Source organism: Caretta caretta, chromosome 1 (genome assembly GCF_965140235.1).
Source record: "Caretta caretta isolate rCarCar2 chromosome 1, rCarCar1.hap1, whole genome shotgun sequence".
NCBI lineage: Eukaryota > Metazoa > Chordata > Testudines > Cheloniidae > Caretta > Caretta caretta.
Genome location: NC_134206.1, coordinates 217,515,033 through 217,533,392, shown reverse-complemented (window position 1 = coordinate 217,533,392; position 18,360 = coordinate 217,515,033). Strand labels below are relative to the sequence as shown.

At 49.3% G+C, this 18,360-nt stretch overlaps 1 protein-coding gene across 1 annotated transcript in view; it reads right to left on the bottom strand.

Annotated features, from left to right (window-relative positions):
- Nucleotides 1-11: 11 nt before the first annotated feature.
- The window catches only part of LOC125623290 (antigen WC1.1), a 60,318-nt gene continuing 41,969 nt past the window's right edge, over nucleotides 12-18,360 (bottom strand). Inside the window, exons 5-15 of the mRNA XM_075120332.1 lie at nucleotides 14,992-15,309; nucleotides 14,598-14,912; nucleotides 11,710-12,024; nucleotides 11,074-11,136; nucleotides 10,684-10,998; nucleotides 10,090-10,227; nucleotides 7,709-7,804; nucleotides 6,150-6,233; nucleotides 2,386-2,475; nucleotides 1,267-1,410; nucleotides 12-425 (exon numbers count right to left, since the gene is read on the bottom strand). Coding sequence (XP_074976433.1) covers nucleotides 277-425; nucleotides 1,267-1,410; nucleotides 2,386-2,475; nucleotides 6,150-6,233; nucleotides 7,709-7,804; nucleotides 10,090-10,227; nucleotides 10,684-10,998; nucleotides 11,074-11,136; nucleotides 11,710-12,024; nucleotides 14,598-14,912; nucleotides 14,992-15,309 — 2,027 coding nt within the window. The 3' untranslated portion in view covers nucleotides 12-276. The remainder of the gene's footprint in view (nucleotides 426-1,266; nucleotides 1,411-2,385; nucleotides 2,476-6,149; nucleotides 6,234-7,708; nucleotides 7,805-10,089; nucleotides 10,228-10,683; nucleotides 10,999-11,073; nucleotides 11,137-11,709; nucleotides 12,025-14,597; nucleotides 14,913-14,991; nucleotides 15,310-18,360) is intronic.

Below are 18,360 nucleotides of genomic sequence, written 5' to 3'. Positions count from 1 at the left end.
TTCAGAAAGGATTTAATAAGAAAAAGGCACAAAATGAAGCTGAAGAAATTACAGGGATAAAAAAGCAGGAAAAGTCCATCCTGGCCAATCAGTGGGAAGTTATACAGAGGAAATATCTGAATCTTTTCCCACTCGCCATTGAATTTCCTGCAACTTCTCACAAATTCTAAAAAAACACCTGCTTTGTCTATCTACCAGGCAGGGTCTGTCTCTGGGCATCATGCCAAAGGAAACATTTCTCAGAGAAAAAGGCAAAGCTTTTACATCATCACAAAGTTATTTTGTCCAATCACATTGTTCTGATACTGATCTCCCAGAGTCACCATGTCCCACATCATCGTAAGTTGTGTCTCCAGGGGGCAGGAACGGGGTTTCCTTCTCCACCCCAGAAACACCTTCATTCCTTAGTGAGTGCAGATTCCAACCTGAAAATACCAAGGGAGACACATACAGTCAGTGGATCCATTTTATAGTGAGGTCTGGCTGCATTGCAAGGGTGGAGCGCACTCTGCAATATGGGTTAGAAAATGTTCCCTCTTCGTTCTTCTGATTGGGTCCATGACAAGTTTTAATCCATCACCTCTGTACGTATTCTGGAAGTAAAACCCTTGGTTTCCAGACCATTTAAAGGTGCCAAGTGACAACTGTATTTACCTGTCACTTCATGTACAAAACCCAATCACTTACGAGCAAGGAGCTCTTCGTTAAGGACATTGTATAATTCACTCTGCCCTAACAACAAACATGAACACATAATTCTGATCAAGTACGAAGCAATGCACATTTCATCACCACTGCACCTCCTCTGGGGTGGCTGGTGGTGTCTCTGCTGAGGACACAATGGGGAGGGGAGGGGAGATATTGGCCAAGGATAATGGGCAAATGCCCGACTTTTACAGGAAGCGTCACAAGCTCTTTAATATTTGTGCAGCATTAACAGGACTTTGGTTTATAAGATTCTGCCCAAAAGATACACGCGCAGTAAATTGGTCGCAATCCAGTAATCCAGGGTGTGGCAGCCACACAAGGATTTGAACCTAGGGATTGAGGGATCTTGCTGGTTTGACCATGAAATATCATACAGCAAGGACCCCACTTTCCCTGTCACCATTGCAGGCACTGAAGCCTCTGCTTTGAGGGAATGAAAAGAAGAGAGAAGGAGAGTTTTTCTCACAGGCACTGGGTTGGCCGGGTTTGTCCCCTTGCTGCATTCCTCACATTTCCAGCCCTCCCACTCTGCAGAGACAGTGTGAAGTGCAAACTCACCTCCTTGTGAATCCCCGTTCCTCTCACTCGCCTCAGTGCCTTCCTCCTCATTCTGCCCCAAGCCAGTGTCACCATCAGGGTCAGACACTTCTCTGGCATCATCATAACCATCCCCTGGGACATCTCCAGGCAGCGCAGGGGCATCTGACGTGAAGATGTGAAGTAATTAAGAGAATAGTCACAGTGAAGATAGAAATAAACTACAAGTGACAGATGCACCAGCCTCACTGGTCCCTGGGGATCTCTCAGCACTTCCACCCTCAGGATGGGAAGAGGAGCCTTCCTCTGGAACCCTTAGACTGGGGGATTTCACGTATCACATTTATCGGATACATTTCAATTGCTGGTTGAGTGGATCCTAGAGCTTCCACATGACGAGGCAGAGGGGGAGTTATAGAAAGAGGTGACTGGGATCTAGTCCAGAGGCATTGCTCCACAAGGCATGCTATTATAATAATTACAAATGTAAATGACTTGGAATTGCCCAGAATTTGTTCCCGGCTTCCTAAACTTGACATTATCTTAAAAATGTCTTTTCAATGCGTTCTCCTGATAAAGTTTACCCCATAAACTGCCATCAGTCTCCAACGTACTGACACCACTGGGAGCTGAGCCAGCTAATAAGGGTGGGACATAGGCCCTTGGGTTTAAAATCTCCATGTCCCACCCACCCCCTGTCCCAGCGTGTCTGACACAGATGTATATAAGCTGCAATAGCTGCATGCCAGGAAAGGCTTGCAGGGAACATTGCTGTACTGTAGAGATCTCTGATTTGGGTTGTCTTTATAAATAGTGAGGAACCCTCGTGCTCCTGGCAGTGAGGGTCACAAGGCAGTGACCTGAGTCAAGTACAGCATGGACAGCTGCTGAGCGAACTGCTCCTTCCATCCCTGCAATGGGTCTCTGTCATGACCTAGGATATCACACGCTTCCCTACCCCTGGGCCTCCACACAGCTCTTGTCATGCACCTGGTCAGCACCCCCAGCGTTATGCCAATAGACAATACTGGTGGGTGAACTTCCTGGTTTTCTTAACAAACCACTATTGTCCCTACTGGGAAATACAGTTAGTTTTTCGTCATGGTAACGTTGCTTCCAAGAGGTGGATTCACTGCTCACCTCGGCCATCTGGAGTCTGGGGGACGTCGTTCAAGACAGGCTCCTCCACGTTATCGTAATCCAACTGAGACCCCCCTGGGGAAACTCCCTCTGGAACAGCAAACACCACACTCAGCCCATGGCACCAGCAGCATCTCTTCAGTGCAAGTGGCCCTTCTAACTAGAGCGGTTTGTCATGGCACATGAGAGGGGAAGTTGCAGGGGGACCATGCTGAGAAGGGCACAAGTCAGAGAACTACAGTAAAACAGGAGTCCCAGAAATAACAAGGGGCCAATCCTGTCCCTGCAGAATCCAACAGCAGCTCTTTTATATATTTCAGTGGGAGCAGGATCTGGGTTGTGCTGAGATAACAGGTTGGAACACGGGCACTGCCAGGCCAGAGCCGGCCTGTGTGAATCCAGCTGATCTCTGCAGACCGGTTTGAATTTTCCTGTTTCACTGCGGAGGGGGAACCTCCCCTCTGTAGGAATTAAAGCTCCCACTGGGAGATCACTGGCCTGATCCTTTGTGAGCTCCTGCTCTCCATTAGCCTTTCAGGCAGCCCAGGGCTCAGCTTGGCAGCGCTCCAGCTTCTCAGCAGAACTGGCTCATCTGCTCAGTGTCTCCCCCACCCAGCCGCAGGTTAAACTCCCACAGGGCCCAAATCATGGACTCTTTTGAGAGCAGCTGGGGTAGAAATGCCGCCCTGTTTATAATTAGAGATGGGGCCAGGCCGGGAAGTTCAGGTCCAGGATTTTGCTTCAGCCTGTTATAGCGACAGGTGCCAGCCCCAAAACTGAGATCCGAAGCTGGGGTCAGAATCTGCAAATCCCCCCTCCCACAAAGTTCTGGTGGGTTTGGATCAGTGAGTTGGGCTGAGCCCATCTGTAATTATAACATAGGACAATCTTATGTGAGCAACAAGGGTGATGTCGTGGTGGGAATCTGCTATAGACCACCGGACCAGGGGGATGAGGTGGACGAGGCTTTCTTTCGGCAACTCACGGAAGTTACTAGATCACAGGCCCTGGTTCTCATGGGAGACTTCAATCACCCTGATCTCTGCTGGGAGAGCAATATAGCGGTGCACAGACAATCCAGGAAATTTTTGGAAAGGGGAGGGGACAATTTCCTGGTGCAAGTGCTGGAGGAACCAACGAGGGGCAGAGCTCTTCTTGACCTGCTGCTCACAAACTGGGAAGAATTAGTAGGGGAAGCAAAAGTGGATGGGGACCTGGGAGGCAGTGACCATGAGATGGTCAAGTTCAGGATCCTGACACAGGGAAGAAAGGAGAGCAGCAGAATACGGACCCTGGACTTCAGAAAAGCAGACTTTGACTCCCTCCAGGAACTGATGGGCAGGATCCCCTGGGAGAATAACATGAGGGGGAAAGGAGTCCAGGAGCGCTGTCTGTATTTTAAAGAATCCTTACTGAGGTTACAGGGACAAACCATCCCGATGTGTAGAAAGAATAGTAAATATGGCAGGCGACCAGCTTGGCTTAACAGTGAAATCCTTGCTGATCTTAAACACAAAAAAGAAGCTTACAAGAAGTGGAAGATTGGACAAATGACCAGGGAAGAGTATAAAATCATTGCTCGGGGATGCAGGAGTGAAATCAGGAAGGCCAAATCACACCTGGAGTTGCAGCTAGCAAGAGATGTTAAGAGTAACAAGAAGGATTTCTTCAGGTATGTTAGCAACAAGAAGAAAGTCAAGGAAAGTGTGGGCCCCTTAATGAATGAGGGAGGCAACCTAGTGACAAAGGATGTGGACAAAGCTAATGTACTCAATGCTTTTTTTGCCTCTGTCTTCACGAACAAGGTCAGCTCCCAGACTACTGCACTGGGCAGCATAGCATGGGGAGGAGGTGACCAGCCCTCTGTGGAGAAAGAAGTGGTTCGGAACTATTGAGAAAAGCTGGATGAGCACAAGTATCCACTGCATCCGAGAGTGCTAAAGGAGTTGGCAGATATGATTGCAGAGCCATTGGCCATTATCTTTGAAAACTCATGGCGATCGGGGGAAGTCCCGGACGACTGGAAAAAGGCTAATGTAGTGCCCATCTTTAAAAAAGGGAAGAAGGAGGATCCTGGGAACTAACTACAGGCCAGTCAGCCTCACCTCAGTCCCTGGAAAAATCATGGAGCAGGTCCTCAAGGAATCAATTCTGAAGCACTTAGAGGAGAGGAAAGTGATCAGGAACAGTCAGCATGGATTCACCAAGGGCAAGTCAGGCCTGACTAATCTAATTGCCTTGTATGACGAGATAACTGGCTCTGTGGATGAGGGGAAAGCAGTGGACGTGTTGTTTCTTGACTTTAGCAAAGCTTTTGACACGGTCTCCCACAGTATTCTTGCCAGCAAGTTAAAGAAGTATGGGCTGGATGAATGCACTATAAGGTGGGTAGAAAGTTGGCCAGATTGTTGGGCTCAATGGATAGTGATCAATGGCTCCATGTCTAGTTGGCAGCCGGTATCAAGTGGAGTGCCCCAAGGGTCGGTCCTCGGACCGGTTTTGTTCAATATCTTCATAAATGATCTGGAGGATGGTGTGGATTGCACCCTCAGCAAGTTTGCAGATGACACTAAACTGGAAGGAGAGGTAGATACGCTGGAGGGTAGGGATAGGATACAGAGGGCCCTAGACAAATTAGAGAATTGGGCCAAAAGAAATCTGATGAGGTTCAACAAGGACAAGTGCAGAGTCCTGCACTTAGGACGGAAGAATCCCATGCACCGCTACAGACGAGGGACCGAATGGCTAGGCAGCAGTTCTGCAGAAAAGGACCTAGGGGTTACAGTGGACGAGAAGCTGGATATGAGTCAACAGTGTGCCCTTGTTGCCAAGAAGGCCAATGGTATTTTGGGATGTATACGTAGGGGCATTGCCAGCAGATCAAGAGACGTGATTGTTCCCCTCTATTCGACATTGGTGAGGCCTCATCTGGAGTACTGTGTCCAATTTTGGGCCCCACACTACAAGAACGATGTGGAAAAATTGGAAAGAGTCCAGAGGAGGGCAACAAAAATGATTAGGGGACTGGAACACATAACTTATGAGGAGAGGCTGAGGGAACTGGGCTTGTTTAGTCTGCGGAAGAGAAGAATGAGGGGGGATTTGATAGCTGATTTCAACTACCTGAAAGGGGGTTCCAAAGAGGATGGATCTAGACTGTTCTCAGTGGTAGAAGAGGACAGGACAAGGAGTAATGGTCTCAAGTTGCAGTGGGGGAGGTTTAGGTTGGATATTAGGAAAAACTTTTTCACTAGGAGGGTGGTGAAACACTGGAATGCGTTACCTAGGGAGGTGGTGGAATCTTCTTCCTTCAAAGTTTTTAAGGTCAGGCTTGACAAAGCCCTGGCTGGGATGATTTAGTTGAGGATTGGTCCTGCTTTGAGCAGGAGGTTGGACTAGATGACCTCCTGAGGTCCCTTCCAACCCTGATATTTATTCTATGATTCTATGATTGATTCCTCTCTCTCTTGGGGACAAGAGACTAGCCCTGCTGGGCACTGACGCCTCCACCCAAAGAGACTGACCCGTCTCCTCCAGCTCCTCACCTGGGGAGGTCACTGGGAGCCACTCAGTGTGCTCAGGAGATGGTCACATGTTCCCATCCTGAGATTCTGACAGAAATCCTGTTCAATGGGATGAGACCCGACTGTGTAAAATGGGAACCGTGTGAGGGGAAATGGCTGCGATTGCAGAAAGTGTGATAGAAGTTCATTTCTCTGCCCAGATTTGGGTCTCTTGGCCTGAGTCTGCCCCTCCCCCATTACCTTGTTCTGATCCAGGATCATTTTCCCCCTCGCTGTCCCCGGTGTAATACTGCAGCTTCGTCACTGAATCATCTGAATAGGAGACTGGAGAGACGAGAACCAGAAATTCATCACAGTGAGAACAGCACAACTGTGGGACTGGGAACAAAACATCCGGGGCCTGGAGCAGGATTTCCAGTCTCAGTCTATACCTTCCTCTACAGGACATGGTGACTCACAGCAACTCCGAGTAGTGAGAGCCTGACACAGACTCCCCAAGAGAAATCTCCATGTTATTGTGGTAAATGTGACTGAGGGGATGATACAATCTGACCTGAAGGATGCTGTGGTGAGTGAAAGGCCCGTCTCTGGCTGCTGGTCCAGGGAAGTTCCACAATTCTCCTGGCCTCCTCAGCCACAGAGGGGACTCCTCCTTCGTAAGGGTAAATACCCACCTCCCCCATGAATCAGTCGATCAGCTCTCCGTGGTGTTTCCAGATTAAACCAAGAAAGGCCCAAAGCAGAGTCTGTGATTCATAAATTTGTTCGTCTCTAAGGTGCCACAAGCACCCCTTTTCTTTTTCTGATTCCCTGTAACCATCTTGGCAGTGATGCTGGGAGATGCCCTGAGCATGTTCCCAGAGCCCCACCACAGCAGAGCCCTTGGGCAGGATGTTCCCATCAGACATGGAGACAAAATGGCACAAAGGATAAAAGGGCTGGGACTCAAACTCATGAGGCTCTCCTGGGCTGATCTCTCTGCTCCGGGGGCAGGAGGGAGCTGACACAGCAGACCAGTGGCTGCGGTGGGAGGGGGGCAAAGAACATCCCCTGCTCCAGTGCTCCAAAGAAGTTTTCAAATGATAGTTTAGCCTGCCCCAGACAGTCGCTTTCCTGACCCCTCACTGGTTACACGCCAAGGCTGCAGGACGGGCAGATGGGAAATTAATTGTCCCTAGAACTGGGACACTCAGTGTACGGTGGGAAGGAAACCCACCTCTCTCAGTCTACATGAGTAACTGCTGGTCTCACCACAGACCCAGCTCCCACAGCTAGAGCTTGGTAAAAAAACCAGGTGGTTTGGTTTTCTGACCATTGCGGGGAAAAAGCAAAACATAAGATTGTTTTGAGTTGAGCCAAAAATGACTTTTTTTTGGCAATTTTTGGGAAATGCAAAAGTAAAAAAAAAGTTTAAGGTTGAATGAAACCATTTGGTGTTCTTTTGGACATTTGTTAATTTTTGTTTATTTGTTTTCATTCCGATAATATTAAAGGAAATTTCTTATGGAAAAGTAATATCCAATTGAAAAAAACAAAATGTTTTCTTTCGAAAGTGTCGAAATGAAATGAATCATTCTGTGTGTATTTGGAACAATTGGGTGAAATTGACAGGAATTTGTGAAATGTTTGGGTGTCTCTGAATCTCCATTTTTCACCAAAACATTTCATAACGGAGACTTGTGCCCAGCTCTAGTGACAAGCTCACAGGGCTGAAGCTGCAGTGATTTAACTCTGGGTCAGGGCCTCAGATGGACAGGGCATTAGAAAGCTGCTCTCTGTTAAGAGTGAGACCCACAGACCTGAGCGACTGAACATCTCCTGCTTTTTTCTCATCAGGTTATAATCAATCTCCTCGTACACGGCCTCAGAGAAGGGATCCAAGGGTCTTCTGGAGCCTGAAAACAAAGGGCAGGGTTCGCACAGGGTCATTGAAACCAGAGATGGGAAATACTATGGGATCATCCAGCCTCTCCCCATGGACCCAGTGTGAGCCTGAACCCTACCGCACATTCCCAGTGCTGGAATTTAAATGAGCCAGGTGACAGGGTTTCTTTCCACAACAGCCCTTTGATGATGCTTCCCAGGGCTAATTCGCTGTCAGGAAGCTTCCTCACATTCATCTTAAATGTTTTTTAATCTCATCTCATTATTTCTGGCTATTCCCCTTTGGAGCAGCTTAAATAATTCTTCCCCCACGCAGGTGTTTCTCTGCAAAATGGTGAGAACCTTTTTTTTCATCGAGTTTAAGGCCAGAAGGGACCATTAGAACATCTAGTCTGACCTCCTGTATAATACAGGCCACTGCATTTCACCCAGATACTCCTAGATTTGAGCCCAAAGATGCACTTAGAGTAAAGCATTTCAGTCCTCAGGAGAATAAACTCTTGTGTGCCACAGGCAGAAAGCAGGAGTGAGTAAGGTACCACCAATGCCCAAGGGCCCCACAGTGGCAGGGAACTGATTACTTGAGAGATGCCTTGATAATCCTGGCAGGTGATCCACGCTCCATGTTTCAGAGGAAGAGGAAAATCCCCCAAGGTCCCTTTTTGCCAATCTGACCTGGGGGGAAATTTCTTCCTGACCCCAAATCTGACAATTGGTTTGACCCTGAACATGTGGAAAAGACACACCACCCACCTATCTTCGAAAGAGGTTTCTCTGTATCACCTCAGAGGACTGTTCCAGCCCATTCAGTGACACATGTCCCTCTGTAGCTAATGCCTGATGCTTCAGAGGAGGGCAAGAAACAAAACGAAGCAAAACAAAACACAAAGATGGGTCTTCCCAGAATTCCTTCCTGACCCCTGCAGGAGACTGGCTGAAGCCCTGAAGCATGAGATCTGATTATAGTCATTGTCTTACTGCAAAGTTGTGACTGTTACATGTATGTTGATGGCAGTCCCATCCTCTATCTTCTTGCCAAGGAGCTGGTAGCTAATGTTTGTATAAAGTGTGTTATAGATGTAAAATCCCCTACAAGTGCCAGCTTTGAGTACAAGACAGTAAAATGCTCCTTTCCCACACTTCTCCTAACTAAGATTGTCTTTTCTACTGGATCACTCTCTTCACAACTATTTACCACAGCTCTATTTTTATACACCTTTTTCCCTTGACAATATTTCCAATTTCTCTAGGTCCCTTTTCCATGATGTCTCTCCTTATGATATTCAGATCCCCTCCCTGTGGCAGATACTGCAGCTCCAGGCAGTATCTTTGGGAATCACTGTATTAAAGCTATGAATGGTTTATGTTCTGCTGCATGTCGGAGGGTTACCACAGCTCCTCCAGGAAGAAAAAACACTGAGTGTGTGTGTGTGTGTGGGTGGGTGGGTGGATGATTAAGGTAAATCACTGAGATTGTAAACAACTCCAGAAAGGTAAAAACCTTCAGGGTGGTTTATACAAACTGGTTCAAACTGGGTTACCAGAGACCAAGAGACAAAGGAGGGCTTCTGATATGAAAGGCTGAGTTTAAAAAGACTCAGGGCCTTCATTTTGATTCTGCAATGGGCAGGACCTTCTGTCCATGGGGATCCCAACACTGAATCGTTGGAGGGATGTTGGTCTACCAGGCTGCCCATGAGGAAGATGGGTGAATTCTGGTATGTTCAGCAAGTGTGGAGGAATTTTTATTGTTTTTAATGTTTTCTCTGTCACACTTTTATCCTCGGAATAAGGTGTAATCTGCCGAGAGAGAGCTGGGTGGTAACTTGTAACTGCTGGCAATGCCCTGCTCATAGCCCTTGGGGAGAAAGCACAGCATGGGGGCTGGCCTGTAGGCAGACTGGTTTGCTGGGGGTATCACAGTGGAAGGCAGGGGGCTGTGCAGTCTTAAAAACCCCTGGCCGCAATGAGATGGGACAGGGGGTTCCCACCCAGAGACACGTGACAGCAGGAGGCCTGAGTAGACACTCCTGGAGTGGATCACCGGAGGGTGAGGGCGGGTGGGGATACAGATGCCGTTTCTCTGAAACTGTAAAGGTCCCTAGCCAGTATCATCTCCAGATTTCATGGCTGGGCTGTTCCACTGCCAGACAGTTAATGAAATATTCAATGAGAGAGGAGTTAACAGGCACCCTTGGCCACCCCACCCAGCCTGGTATCGCCCCTCACCCTGACCCCCTGCAGCCCCCCTGCTATTGCAGAAACATTTCACTCAGTGACACCAATCAGGACCCACCTCTGAGCTGTGCCCTGGCACTTCGCACCTGCGCCCCCAGGATGATTAAGACCAGGCAGAGCAGGGCCCCCAGGATAATGCAGATGACCACGGGCACCGTGACTCTCCCACTGTCGGTCGGAGGGCGGCGCGGGGGAGCTGGATGGAAATGAACAAGCGACAGGGAGAGATTAGCCTGTGAGAGTCGTGGGAGCCCACAAACCTGTAGCAAGGGGGAGGTGACTTGTTTGTTCCCGGGGGGATCCTCACCTCTGAGAGTCCCTGGTTGTCTCCAGCTGTCACCTCCACAGACTCCCTCACAGCAGCACAGGGCCTGTTTGTTAGTGATTTAGGGCCCAAGTCCCTTGTGCTCTGTGCAGCAATGAGGACTCTCATAACAAACCAGCACAGTGGGGCCTGTGATGGATGCAGGGGCTATGTGGGCTGGTGCCTGAGCCAGTCTGACCCCACAAAGGTTCCACCCCTCAACATCCAGGATGCTCCAGCACACAGGAGATGGGAAGGCCTGGTCTGGGACCAAAGGGGATGGGTGGGCTAAACCATCCTTTTCCCTGAATATTACAGCATGTAGCAGAAACATCTCCTGTCACTCACCTGAGCAATTCACGGCAGCATCTTCCTTATGACCACAGTTGCTCTCACCCCAGGGCTTGGCAGGACAGTCCCAGAGAGATGACTCTGTCCCTCTGCAATTCAACGTCTCCACCCAGATGGAACCAGTCCCCTCGCCGAATGCAGCCTCGCCCAGGGCAGATAGAGCAGATCCACAGCCCAGTTGTTTACACACAACGTTAGCATCCGCCATGTCCCAGAAGTCATCACAAACTGTTCCCCAGAAGCCACGGTACCAAACCTCCACTCTCCCCGAGCACCTGTCCTCTCCTCCCACGATGCGTAATTTCTCCTGGTCTAGAAATGCAGAAACCTCACATGTTACTGGGACAACTTAGGGACCAAGAGGGAGACAGTGAGAAGCAGAGATACCTGTGCAGCTGGGAGAGTTCGGGCATTCGGCAAACAGGGTCTGAGTTGGTTTTGGTTTTTTTCCTATGGAGAGAAAAAGCTGAGGTGAATGCACTGGGTTGTGTCTGTGAGGTGGGAGTAGAATTTATCTGTATTTTAAACCCCTAATTTCAGCACTGTGGGAACTGAAATGTGAACTCTGGGTCATTTAATACTTAATTAATTTGATATTCAGCTGTTACTCAGACACACAGGCCGACATGCACCCAGACTTGTGGGGGATTCCAGTTCTGACCCAAATTGCACAGCCTGGGCCCACCTCTGAGTGTTCATCCCAAAAGGATTAATAACCACAGAGCTGCCTCATGATGGTCTCTAGGGAGAGGCTTTTCTTGGCTCTCAGACTACCTTATCGCAGTGTCTAACACCGGTCTCTTTTAAGATTAATTGATTAACTTCCATGTTTGTTGTTAATCAGACAAATGATTGTTCCTATAAAACATCATGAAAATATGTTTGTATCTTGTGTTGAGAATTTAAATCTGCCTACACTGAGATGTGAACAACAACAAAAGTTCTATCCTAACCTTTCAATTAATTAAACTCATCGTTTACATGTGGGTTTGCACGCGCGCATGTAGGTAGTTTCAGAATTACCAGTACAAGAAATATGGGTCTCTTCTGCTCGGTTATCACACGACTTTGGATCCCAGGGCTCTGACGGGCACTGCCAGAGGGAGCTGTGCTGCTCACTGCATGCAACGTGGTCCAGCCACCTGGGACCAGAACCTGGTCCATATTCAAAGTCTCTTGCAATCTGCCCTCCGTCCCCACAGTTCAGCTGTTTGCAGACAATTGCTGGGGTGACTCCAGACATCTGATTGGAGCAAACACTGCCCCACGTCCCATTGTAGAAAACCTCCAGCCGCCCTGCACAGTCACTGTCGCTCACCAGCCTCAGATCTGTGAACTCTAGAAGAAAATGCAAAAAAAGGGAATTTAAATCATTTGATTCTGAAATGAACTGGGGTGTGAAGAGTGAAATCCCAGCGATTGCTAACGATCCTGTGCATCATTCTGCAGGAGCAACGGCTAGAGAACCACTCCAAGAGTAAGAGACTCTTTTAGACACCACAGGCCCCTTCGAAATACAGTGGGCATCTCTGGAAGGCCACCATTTACCAGCGGCTACATACAGATTGTAATAGATAAAGGCTGGGAAGGATTGTGACATTGGCAGGCCAGATGCCAGCTCTTGCCCAGGCTGCAGGCCTTGGCTGAAAACTTACAATCTCGTAGCTGGAGACCAGGCAGGGTCATATGTGTGTTAGTTTTGCTGAAAACAGGTATTAGTCTTGAAAGAATGTATTGAGTGTTTAGACTTTATGAAATGCTGGTTAGTTGCTGCAGGCATTAATCTCACTTGTAATGTCTGTGATCCATGCAACAAGAACATATGTAAGTTTTGCTTTATAACTGAAAATGTTTGCTCTGAACTTGTGAACTCAGGCACGAGAATGATCCCCGCCACCCATCCCCTGCATGTAGTACATGCAGAAGGTCTTATCCCATTGATTTGAAGGCTGGAAGAGGGAAATAAAAATAATAGATGGGAAGATTTTTCATCTTTTTGGCTGTTTGAATTTGACAGAGCTAAAGAATCCAAACTGAAGCCCGAGACCCCAAGGGGTTACCCTTGGATCAGCGCTGAAGGACATTTGGACTTGACAGATCACTACAACTCTGTCACTCCGAGGATATAAATGGTAACTCATTTGTGTGTAGACGATTGCTTGCTTTAACCGTGTAAACAGCCATTTTATTTCTTTTTCCTAATGAATAAACCTGTATATAGTTTATTACAGGATTGGCTACAGGCATTGTCTTTGGTGTAAGATTCAGGGTACCAAGTGATCTGAGTAAGTGGCTGGTCTCTTGGGATTGGAAGAAACCTGAATGTGATGTGATTTTTGGTGTAAATGACCACTTATCACTAAGTCCAGTTTGTTTGGGTGACAATAGACTGGAGAGTCTAAGGGGACGGTCTGTGACTCCATGGCAAGATAGATACAGTGATCCAGGACTAAGTTCCCTCTGAGCTGCGTGGCCATATGGACGCACAGAAGGCTATCAAAGGCCACATAGGCACGCAGCCACAGGGGCCTAGACTGGAGAGGCACCTCTTCCCCAGCCCCAGAGCTGCCGCAGTGGGGAGAGGTGCCTCTCCCCTGGCCCCAGGCTGCTGCAGCAAGAGAGGCCTTGGGGGAGTCCTCTCTTCCCGCTGCAGCCCCAGGGCAGCCAGAACTACAAACCCCTCATCCCTGGCCCCACCCCAGAGCTCGCACCCCCAGTCAGAGCCCTCACCCTGTGCACAGCCACCCTCTGCCCCAGCCCTGAGATGCCTCCCACATTCTGAACCCCTCAGCCCCAACCCCACCACACATCACCTCTAGACTGGTGCACAGAACAAAATTCATTCCGCACATGGATGTAAAAATTAGAGGGAACATTGGTCCAGGAGTTCACATCTGTTACAGGCTTGGTGAAATCTACTTATAGAACACATCAGCAGTTTGGGGTATTGCCTTGTTTCTCACCATCTGCCCTGAGGTGGGCACTCAGTGCCGTGAGCCTCTCCAGACAGTGTGACAGGGATCATGAGATCAAATAGTCTGACCTTCTGTAAAACAGCTGCATAGAGCCTAATAACTTGAGTTTGACGTAAGCATAGCTTCCAGAAAGGCATCCAGTCTAGACAGGAAGACTTCAAGAGATGTAGAATGCACCATTTCCCTGGTAGTTAGTTCCGATGGTTAATCATCCTCCCTGTTAAAAACCTGGGCCTTATTTCTGATCTGAATTTGTCTGGTTTCAGCTTCTAGCCATCGACTCTTGTTCTGCCTTTCTGCATTAGATTAAAGAGCCCTTTAGGAAGTGGTATGTTCTCCTTGTGAAGGGACTTATGCCCTGTAATCAAGTTACCTCTTGATCGTTTTGATAAGCTAAACAGATTCAGCATCTGAAATCTCTCATCGTAAGGCTTTTATTCATCAGATCACTTTTGTGGCTCTTCTCTGCTCCAATTTTTGTGGACATAAGAACTGGACACAGTATTCCAGTATCTGTCTCACCAGCATCATGTACAACAGTAAAATTTAGTCCACACTCCTACTCACTACTCCCCTGTTTATAGATCCAAGGTTCGCATTAGCCCGTTTTGCCACACACAGCACTGGGAGCTCATGTTCAGTTATTTCTCCACTAGGACCCTACATCCTTTTCAGTCACTGCTTTCCATGATACAATCTCCTTGAAATACCTGAGATGCAGCCTTCTAGCATTCTAAGGGAAATCTTGCAATATCTCCAACACCTCTGGGTGGGAGCTGAGGACTTTCTAATGGTGATCCTGGTAGGCAGTTACAGAAGGGAAAGGGAGGCAGAGACAGTCAGTGACAGTGTCTGTCTCAGCAATCTCCTTAAACATCTGCCCCCTCCATTTAATCCCCTGGTAACCAGGCTCACGTGAGCATTCCCAGAACAGACCTGAGCAGAGAACTCCTGCGTCCTCTTTGTGTCTGCAGTTGTGCTGGCCCCAGCCCCCGGAAGGACATTCCCAGAGATTGGATTCGTTCCCAGAGCAGTTCACATCGTCCAGCCAGATCTGCCCGGATCCTTGCCCATAATGAGCAGAGACAGTTGCACTGATGGCACGTCCACATCCCAGTTGTTTGCAAATGACATCGGAGTCTGACAGATCCCAGGAATCATCACAGACTGTCCCCCAGCTGCCATTGTAATAAATCTCCACTCTCCCGGCACAGCGACCTGTCCCATTCACCAGTCTGATCCGCCGGCTCCCTGCAGGGATAGATCACAGCTGTTAATATGTATTTTCCTGCTGAACAGAAAATGTTTGTGAGATTTGGAAATGAATCACCTGAGCAAAGGACACCAACATCCTCAGCAATTCCTGCCTGGGCTGTCTCAGACGTGGAGATGTCACAGAGAGTCAGATGAGTCTCATTTCCTGCACACTGGACCCTTCTCAGCCCCACGGGGCCCGTTCCATTCTCAGACTTCGGGGGGATAAAAGCTTTCTCAGCGACTCCGCACTGGAGCTCCCTGCACACCACGCTGGCATCGTCCATGTCCCACTGGTCATCCAGCACTCTGCCCCACACACCACGGAGGGAAATCTCAACTCTCCCATCACACCGGCTCTCTCCGTTCAGCAGTCTGAGTGATTCAGAGTGACCTGGGCTCAGGAGAGATGGGAAACACACTGAATAACATTCTCTCTTATACACTAGAAATAATGCACATGAAATTGTGGACTATTTCTCAATAAGAAGGTATAAGCCAGTGATCAGAGTGTGTCACAGTGTTGAAGAGAACAACCTCTGTCAGAAGACACTTATTCCTGTGAATCTAAAAGTGGAAGGTGCTGCAAGGATTTTAAAACTCTGAGCTTGACACAAGGGCTTGCCAACGGACTCTCTAAATGAGTGAGCGAGGGAATTCCTGCTGATTACTGATTGGGAAAATAGTCTCTGTGTGTGGTGGTGGAATGGCTGCTGAGGTTTGTAGTCACTTTATCCAGGCTTAAATGCCTGGAAGCCAGTGAACGGTGCCTGCACAAGCACTTAGCAGGTGGGTCGTGAATGATTTAGGCAAGTTTGCCTTGAGGGAGTTTGGCCAATGGAAGAGCAGGATTCACGGTGGTCAGGAACAGGTTATTATTGGTAAATTCCCTTAGCTCCCTCTGATCTTTGCTCAGCAAGTGGCAACTTTCTTGGTTCACGTAGATCCAGTGCAGGAGCTCCTAGTGTTAGATAGTTCCCGGCACTGGTGGTTCTGACTGGAGCTGTCCCCTGAAGTGTGGTGTCATCTCTGAATCCAACATGAGATTCCAGCTGATCAATTCATAGCACAAGAATCAGGTTGTGTGTGGGGCGGGGAAGGGGACGTGCTTTGTTGGTGAATATTGTGACTCCCTTGGGATGTGAATCTCAGTCTTTCCGTCTGTCTCAGAATCAGAGAGTCCTACAGCAAGGTGGTAAGTTAGGAATTACTCCCCGAGTTCAGACCCAGGTGCAGCCAGGAGAGACTGACCATGTTAAAAGACAACAGCAGAGTCAGTGCAGGGCACACCCACTGGCTGTGTCGGGTACAGTATGTACTAGTATGGCAACCTGACGGGTGCAGTGTGTGCGCACTGGATCCAACCAGCTCAAGGATCTTGGTAGCCAAATAACATTTCAAGGCTAAGAGTGAAATCCTGGCCCCGCTGAAGGCAATGGTAAAACCTCCATTGACTTCAACGGAGCCAGGAGTTCACCCTAAGACTGGACCAGGAGACTGCCTGCATGCAGCTAGGGCAGTGCAGGGGTGTAGCCACGGGTGGGCTGTGGCCCACCCAGTGATCATCCAGGCCCACTCAAATCAGGGCCGGAGCCCCCGAATCCACAGGCTGGGACTCCTACCCCCAGCTTGGTGTCCGTCAGTCTGGCCGCATCTTTCTCCTGCCAGCGCCATGCGCTGCTTCCCTGGTCTCTGACCCCAGCACTAGCCCCGCAGGGGGTGTGCCTCGTGAGGGCAGGTCTGGGTGGGGCAAGTGCTGGGGCCAGAGACCGGGGCAGCAGCTCCCGGCACCGGCAGGAAAGGGATGTGGCTGGGCTGACGGACACTGAGCCAGGGTTGGGAAGGGTGAGCAGAGCTTGAGCCCTAGTGGGACCCCACTTTGCCCAAAATACACGCCTAGGTGACCAGATGTCCCGATTTTATAGGGAAAGTCCTGATATCTGGGGCTTTTTCTTATGTAGGCGCCTATTACCTCCCACTACCTGTCCAATTTTTCACATTTCCTATCTGGTTACCCTAGGCACGCCCCGCAGCCTGTGTGCCCCGGGCAGCCTCAGCTTTGGGTGCCTGCTGAGCGGTAAGGCTCGGCTGGAAGGGGTGGAGGGAGGAGAGCCCCCCTTCCTCCTGCCTCCTTCCCAGGGCACCGGATTCCTCCTGCACCCCTCCCTCTGCTCCTCCCGTCACTGCCCACCCTGGAAAGCTGGGGCCCACCCAAGTTTCCTGTCCTAGGTATGCCACTAGTGTAGTGTGAGGGTAGAGAGTAGATCTGGGGCTTTCCGAGGAGGCTCATGGATATAACTGGGTACCACAGCTCCGCAGGAAGGCCGGATGGCATCACGGCAGATGGAGCTCGTATGGAAGGGACCAGGTGTTTTTCCTTAGAAGGAATTCTCCTTCCAGCAATTGCTGAGGAGTTCCCTCCGAGAACCAGGGTCTGGGCTGGGTAGCTAGTTAGGAGAGGCAGGGCAGGGCTGCAGGGAATTCAGGTAGGAATGCCGGTAGCAGCCTCTGAGAGAAGCAGGAGAACTGCCAGGTGAATTACCCACAAGGTACAAAGGTATCAGTTGTAAAGAGGAGAGTAGATGTCTGTTGAGAGTTCTGGGCAGGGCCACATAGGCTTAGTCATGGTGTGTAACAGCACCAGAGACTCTGGGCTCTGTGGGAGACAGTCCTGGAAGCTATGTGTCCATTATTAGGAAGAAGGTTGAAATCCAGGGCTTCTGCAGTATGTTTCTCTGTAAGGACCCCAGTTCCAGCCAGGCAAGAAGCCCTATGGAGACTCTGTACATGGATGAGAAGATGGGGCAGAGAGGGGAGCTCAAACTTCATTAAGCAGGAGGGGTCCCTGTGGTGAGAGGAGAAGCAGATGATCACAATGGCCTTTTTAGGTCTTAAAACTCTATGCATCTATAGACCCAAAAGACGGGCTCCATTTAGCCACAAGGGAAGCAGGTTGGCTGGCCATTAAAATTAATTTTCTCGTGAATTATTTTCCCACAGGGCCCTGGCCACTTTCAGTGCCCAGGATGGATAAATCGGGGTTGTGCAGCATTAGGCTGTTGCTTGTATGACCCCTGTCTCATTCACTTTAGAAACTGGAAGGCCTGTGGAGAAAGAGGAGGGGAGTGCAGGAAGAACTAGGATGCTCTTGTTTCGAGCAGTGACCGTCATTCAGTCGAGCTCAGTTCTGTTCCTGCCTCTGCTGCAGACTTCACAGGTGATACTGTGCAGGTCTCTGAAGCCAGTTTTTATGGGGTCTGATTTGCAGAAGTACTGAGTATTCACAACTGCCGCTAGGCTCAAGACAAGATGTGGCTGCTCCGCTCTTCTGCAGTCAGGCAGCGAGGTCGGGTGGAACGAGCACAGGTCTCCGAGTCAAAACACTGAGTTTTATCCTGTCTCCGCTGCTGACTCACTGAGTGGCCTTGGACAAGTCACTTTGCTT